At 43.1% G+C, this 7,607-nt stretch overlaps 1 protein-coding gene across 1 annotated transcript; it reads left to right on the forward strand.

Annotated features, from left to right (window-relative positions):
- The first annotated feature begins 842 nt into the window (after positions 1-842).
- On the forward strand, positions 843-7,394 carry LOC127299592 (protein SUPPRESSOR OF GENE SILENCING 3 homolog). Its single transcript, XM_051329572.2, has 6 exons — positions 843-947; positions 3,007-3,794; positions 4,469-4,763; positions 6,020-6,264; positions 6,494-6,651; positions 6,836-7,394. The coding sequence occupies exons 1-6, from the start codon at positions 896-898 to the stop codon at positions 7,053-7,055; spliced, it is 1,758 nt and encodes a 585-aa protein (XP_051185532.1). The 5' UTR covers positions 843-895; the 3' UTR covers positions 7,056-7,394.
- Positions 7,395-7,607: the final 213 nt, after the last annotated feature.

A 7,607-nucleotide genomic window follows, 5' to 3' on the forward strand; every position in this document is an offset into this window, starting at 1 on the left:
AAATTGAGGTTTATTCCGTTTGACTGCGTCTCGTATGAAACTTTTGTTTGGATTCATTTGCGTTAGATCTCATATGAAAATTTCCATCGGCTCCAACATTCGTTCGGTACACTGATTTAGTACAGTACAACTTTGCTTTTGATGTTACCCTCGCGATCTTGCTGCGTCCCATAATAAGAGATAAGAGGGAGCAGTATTTGAGGTGACATGACACTTGTTTTAGTATGTCGCTACATTTTGAGATTCCTGTGAATCCGAGGCGATAAACGAGGAATGGATGAACTAACCTTTCCAACCGACGTGAGCCATTGCTGGCCAGAGCTCGGTACAGCAAAGCGCCCCCACAGTGCGTTGAAGAGGACGTCTCACATGTTTTGTGCAAGCTCACATGCGACATCAATCTTGTCTTGTTAAATTTTTGTCAAACTCCAGTACAGGGCGACAGAGAGAACATGCTCAAACACTAGCGAATGAATGGAGTAATTAATTGATCAACCACAAGTTCAGAAGCTCACTTTCAGTTTCAGTTCCTCACCTACACCGGCGGGTTGCGACCAAAACAGCATGCTCAACACGCCAAAGGATCCTGTTGACTCGTTCTCCAGAAGGTAGGGACTCGGAGTAGCCGATCTACACAGCGCCAACTGAACCTCGGGCCCCACCTTTCTGTCCCCACCTGTAAGCCACAGGGTACGTCCGTTGGGTGTGGAAAACGAGCATTCCGTGCGGGCGCGGTGCGCTCACCATTCGGGTGACGGTACCACCCGCCCGCTCACCCGGCTAGCCCCTTATATAGCCAGGACGGCCCCTCTCCCAGAGATTAGCGTCACCTCCCCCCCGGACTTCCCTAAACCCCACACAGCGGAGAGGACGCCTGAAGAAACCCTCGCCCGCGATGTCTGGCGATCGCCGCGGCGGCGGCCCCCCCGGCAACGGCGACAGCTCCGGTGAGCTCCCCCGTCCCCTCCCCCATACCTTACCGCGGTTCGTAGACGGGCGCATTTCTGCAATGGCTGCTCCCCGGAGGGGTCGGTCGGTCGAGGGTTTACCCGTATCGTCGGGTTTCGGTCCGTGGTCCTGCCACGGGATCTGCTCGGCGCGGGGCGATTCGGCGGGTGGGGCGAATCGATTGTTCCGTCCGGTGATCTGTATCTCGCTCGGCCAGGTCGAGGAGGAGGGGGTTAATGCCGCGACGCGTGGTTTGGGGATCTAGGTTGCTTCGTCAGTTCCTTCCATCTGCCTGGAGTGTTCCTTTCCTTACAAACGGTTTTTAGGTTTTGGTGGGGTTCAATTAGCTCCGTCGGCTTCACACGAACCGGATCTTTCCGAGTATGCAAAAATTACAATTATAGGGGACGGATATTTACTGGGGTTTAGAGGTGTTTTTTTATATTATAATTCGGTCTGTGGTGATCTATGTTAGTTACAGGGTTCATCCACACATTCTGTGTTTCTGCTGAAAACTGACCCCATTTTTTTTTTGTGTGTGTTAATAATAATGCACTGCATGTTTTTATCTGCCTTTCATATCTTCTCAACTTGCCTGGAGCGCACTGACATGGTTCACCATAAGGCCATCCGTTACTTTTAGTTGTTCTTCTTTCGTCTAATTTTATCTACTTTTAGTTGTTTGTTGGTCTTTCGTCTAATTTTAATTCAAATGCCCTGGAATTGTTTGGTTTAATGTTGACATTGCAGTATTGGGAGGACCGGAAATTATCACATCTGCTTTAAGGGACGGACCTGTTTTCCATCTCTTTTGGTTGAACGTCATTCTACTTTTTTTTTGTTCCCAACATTGTCTTCCATTTGAAGAGGGCCTAACGCTGTGGTTCAATATTTTGACTGGTTGTTGACAACTCTGGTGTATTAAGGATGCGGCAACTGATGTTATAGTAACCCCCTTGGGACCATTTCGTTTCTATTGCTCAAATGCCTTTCAAATGCATGTCGTATAGATACTTGGCTCTTCTTGAGTTTTACATACAAGATTTGTGGAGCCCGTACATGTTCTAAATCACTAACCCATAAGTTAGTTCTTGTTTTTTACCTGTTCTGGGCAAACAACCGGTCTGCTTAGTGCAGATGGGAAAGATATGCTATAATGCACTGCGGTGCTTCTCAATGCACTCACTTGTGTACATACACGTACAAGAGCACATCGTGCTTAGCAACAACTCAGCAACTAACCTTGTAGTATATAGCCAATCTCAACATGAAGTGAGGTAAGGTGGCATAGCACCAGGGTGTTATGCACAGAGTTATATGGGTTCCAACACATGTTGTTGCATCACCAGCAGCGAGGCTAAGACTGGACAATTTTTTTAAGGTAGCCGATGGGGGACCGTTGATGGCAATGCCTGCAGTTGTCAATAACATGGCTCCCTGCGTCGGCCACTGCCCTGTTGCATGTGCCAACATGTGCACTTGAATCCTGTATCATGATCATGTCTTACCAGTTACCGCTTGGTGTATATTTGCTTCATAACCTATGCATACCAAAACTGATCAAACAATTTGTCTAACTTGCCAAGTTGTGATAATTGTGTCTAAGGGAATCGCTCTCTTTGATCGTGGGATCCAGCCAAGAAAAAGCTTCACCGGCCTAACCCATGGTTGGAGACTGGACACTAGCTTAATTTTGTAAACTCGCCAAACTTAACTTTGGCTTCCAGCCAAATACAACCTTAGTAATGTGCTACACTGCTACTGTACATGTGTAACTCAACATTTGTATCCATGTATTAGCTTTTGGTGGACACATTTGCTACTGCTAAATTTTTTTATAAGCTATAGAATTACTACTCTAATGAATGTTTCCAACATTTTATGTCTGCAAGTCCACAACTTAATTCCAGTACCTTCTTCCCATCTTAAGTCTCTGATTAACAGTTCATTACCCTTATTCTGTTCTGCAGATTTTTTTTTAATTTTTTTTTGTCATGGTACCTGTAAATATGTTTATATTGCTCTATCTAATCATACACAATCCTGTCCTGTATCCAGGGGGAGGTTGGGAGACTATTGGGAAGAAGAAGAAACCAGGGCAAGCAGCTGGGAGGGGACAATGGGCACCATGGAATTCATCCTCAAATGCTCCACCTACTACAGCACGACAACCTTGGAATGGCAATGGATCTTCGCGTCCTTCAGGAAATAATTGGGCTCAACCTTCTGATCGTAGACCTTTGCAAGCACCAAACCCAGTTGTGACTCCACCTCTGACTAATGGTTGGCAGTGGGCATCCAGGGCCCGCCCATCTGGTTCTGAAAGCAGCAAGGATGATGTTGCTTCATCTGGTTTTGACCCTGAGAAGGATGATCCTGAAGTTGAGGATTCATCAGATGATGACGGCGATGATGATGATGATGATATGAGTGATGACTATGATTCTGATGCCAGTGAGAAGAGTTTTGAGACTCGAAAAATGAACAAGTGGTTCAAAGGTTTTTTTGAAGTCATCGATTCCTTAACTTTGGACCAGGTACATGAGCATACTAGGCAGTGGCATTGTCCGGCGTGCAAAAATGGACCTGGGGCAATTGACTGGTTCAAAGGGCTGCCATCTTTGGTGACACATGCTAGAACAAAGGGTTCTAAGAGGGTTAAGCTCCACAGGGAATTGGCTGCATTGCTGGAAGAGGACATGCTTCGCAGGGGATCTTCAGTGGTACCATCTGGCGAACAATTTGGGAAATGGAAAGGATTGCGAGAAAGCACTGACCGTGAGATAGTATGGCCACCAATGGTGATTGTAATGAACACCTTACTGGAAAAAGATGACGATGATAAGGTGATTTTCTTTTCTATCTTTAGCTCTGCCAAGAGCAACACATGGTATGCGTTCTATTTAGCACATGTATCTTCAAATACGTTGTACACTGGCAGTTGATGTTGCTTTACATATTGCTATGGTGGTAGGTCGTAATGTTTCCTCCCTTCTAGATGATGCTTAATGTGAGGTGTACTTGGTACACCTCGATTTCTGTTTACCCTGAATTATAATCACAACTTCATTCCTGTGTGCTGCTTCTTTTCTAATGTATAAACTCATGTAATATTAGCAAAAGTAAAGAACGTGACTTTTATATTCTTGTGCTTTTCTGATCTATCTTTCTGGCATTTGATTCATACCTGTCTGGGAAGGTTTAAAATACTTGGTATTCGGAGGACAACCTGATATAACTATTCTTTATTATTATTTGCTGGCACTCGTGCGATAATGTAATATAAATAAATAGAATATTTTACTACGGTGTTGACTAGGTATAGTTCGTGAATCAGTTGAAAGTTTGTAAATAATTACTACTTTGGTATAGTTACTAAATACATTGGTCAATCAGTTGAAAGTTTGTAAATGTGTACTACGTTGCATTTGTATAAAAATGTATATGTAGGACAGCTGTTCATGATATCTACAATGATGTTTTATTGCATTCTGACTCGCTATTCATTGATGCTATCTAGTGGTTAGGCATGGGCAACCAAGAGCTTCTTGAATATTTCAGTGATTATGCTGCAAACAAAGCACGCCATGCTTACGGTCCAGGCGGGCACCGTGGCATGAGTGTGCTAATATTTGAAAGCTCTGCCGTGGGCTATATGGAGGCTGAACGTCTGCATAAGCACTTTGTTGACCAAAGAACAGACAGGGACACCTGGCAAAATCGCAGGGTTCCTTTCTTACCTGGTGGGAAGAGGCAGTTATATGGTTTCTTAGCCAGAAAGGAAGACATGGAGACGTTTAATAGACACTGCCAAGGTATATTTGTTTAACTTCTGGTCATACATTTAATGCTTTGGCCTCTGTTCATATGGTAATACCTGGTGTAATGAACTTTTCTTGCCTAAATTCTTTGCCAAAAATGATGATTTGTACGAATGCAACATGATATACTTGTGAAGCTTCATATCTTGGTTCTTCCCCTGCATTGATATGTTGATATACAGACCTCATGAGAACGAAGTGTATTTGGATTACAGCACCACAGCCTGTTCAGTTTTCTGATGTTCTTTTGATTATAATTTCCTTTCTTTGCGACCGCTTATTTGTGTAGGAACATTTTGGTGATTTGGACTTTTGCCTATTTGACACAGAATAGGTGATACTGGTCCTACTTGTCAGTGACGTGGTTTTAGTTCATACCCCCATGTGCTATTGCTTATTATTATTGGCATATAATTATGGTTCTACGTCTTGTGATTGTTCTGAGAGCATGATTTTTTTCTTCATTATAGTACTACCTTAGTCCATAAAAGGATATCTCAACTTTGTCAAAATATGCATGTATCTATACATGTTTTAGTGTGTAGGTACATGCAAATTTTGACAAAGTTGAGACATATTTTTAGTTCTTATGGAGGGAGGGAGTAAAATAAGAAGCCAATGCTTCTGTTTATACTTGACTGAGTGCCACTGGGTCCATACATTGAGTTCTTGGACAATATGGAGAAAACGAGAGATAGATCTCTGCCCCTCTTTGTTTATCACTCAGATGACTGCCTATGCCTTGCGTTTCAGTTTTTTCATTTACCATGGCATCCTTCAATTGTTTATTTCTGACTTTCAACATAGGCATAGATTCTGCATCCTTGCGGCAAACCATATTTTATTTCTAACATTTTTCACAAAGCTCGGAGATTGCAAAACTCTTCTATGCATTGCAACATTATAGGCGGTCCTTGTTTTTTTTTTTGTATATCAGTGACTAGTGAGCATGTATGTGTGCACTTACTAATGATAGCACTTGTAATAATGAGCGTATTATTTGCTAGTTTGTTCCAAAATGGATGTTCTTTGTGGGTCTCCTCTTTGTGCTTTGTTGTCTTATATCCTGATAAATTCAATAAGGCCGATAGTTATGGTGGCTGGTTGTTTGGTTAAAAAAATGTATGAATTTTGTGCCAAGGTAGGAAAATGCTCAATTGCACAGGACCTTAAGTACTTCATGATTTTCTTAGCAGATACATTGCCTACTGTACTAAGTTTTGACGAAAATGCTTTATTATAATATTCAGGGAAAAGCCGCCTGAAATATGAGATGAGATCTCATAATGAGATGGTAGTCGCTCAGATGAAACAAATGAGCGAGGACAACCAACAGCTCAACTATCTGAAGAACAAGGTGGTCAAGACAGAGAAGCGCTCGAAAGTTGTAGAAGAAACCCTTGAAGCTGTTACTCAGAAACTTCGTGAGACGATGGAAGAAAATATCTTTGTAAGGCGTAAAGCTAAAGAGAAGCACTCTGAGTACGAGGAAGAGGTAATGATTGCTTAAAGGTTACACTAGTGTCTGTGAACAGACATATGAACAATGAAATGGATATTTTATTTCCAAACACAATGCATGCCAATGATCTAACAAGATTTGCATGCTCAACATGCAATAGAATTTTTCTGAAGTTTCGATTTTCTCTGAACATAGAACCTTTTCCATTTTTCTTGTTTTGAGTTCATCTCCTTTGTTCACCTTGTGTTTCTATACTCTCCAGATGAAATCCCAAGAGACATTCTTCCACGACCAGATAGAAAACATTCACCAGGCCACAGAAGATAAGGTGAGTGAGTTTGAGAGGTTGCTGCAGGAGGAGCGTGCGAAGGCTAGACAGTGTGATGTTGATTCTGGGACTTCCGAAAATCGCAGGCTAAGGTGAGTACTTTGGATGATTTTCTCTATGGAACTAATGTTGCAATGTCTGTTTTGGGTATGGAAGATCTCCAGAATGACAGTTTACTTGTCAATTCATTCTTTTTTGGACCATGTCTTGTCTTCTCCTACCTAACCTCGTTATAGTGAAAACACTGTCTAATTAAACCCGTGTTATGCTGTGCAGGAAGGAACAGGTACAGCGTTTCATAGACTGCCAGGTTAAGGACGTGCAGGAGTTCGAATCTGAAACAGATCAACTGATAAAAGCCCACGAGGAGAAGAAGGTGCAGTTGAAGAAAGAGTACATGGCAAAGGAGTTGGAGCTCGAGAAGGAGTTTGATGCAGCTCTCACAAGCCTGATGGAGAAACACAAGCCAGACACCTTCCAGGCCTCCAGCTCCTGAAGGTCGCTGAACATTTGCAGCTCAGAGCAATACCTGAGATTTGCCTTGGTTGCAACGACATTTAGATGTCCAAGAAAACCATGTCCGGTGCATGATTAGGACCTGAACCTGACCGAACATGCATGGGTGTTGTATGGTCATGCTGAAGAAACCTGAACCTCTAGGAGTATTAAGTATCAGTACCATGTGCGTGCTACCCATCTAATGATCGCCTGCTTAGCCTTGGCTCGGGGTATAGCAAGCATCGAATGGTAGTCCGTTCTAGAACATGTCCTAATCACCATGTCATCATGCTCGGCTCTAGAATTGCAATAGAACTTATCTGAATTGTGAAGTCAACTTTTTGAAATTTCAAGTGTTGTGGCAATTCCGTCTAGGCCGGTGGCATTGTCAGAGGGAGCTTGTCTCCATAGATACAGTCCTGAAACTGAAAAGAAAGAATAAACAATTACGTCGGAGATGAAGTAAGGCCATCTCCAACAGGCCTACCCATCCGGAACCAGACGGATGGCCGGGCCCAAAGCTGAGCTAGGTTTGCTTGGCTATGGACGC

This window comes from Lolium perenne, chromosome 5 (assembly GCF_019359855.2).
Source record: "Lolium perenne isolate Kyuss_39 chromosome 5, Kyuss_2.0, whole genome shotgun sequence".
NCBI classification, from domain to species: domain Eukaryota; kingdom Viridiplantae; phylum Streptophyta; class Magnoliopsida; order Poales; family Poaceae; genus Lolium; species Lolium perenne.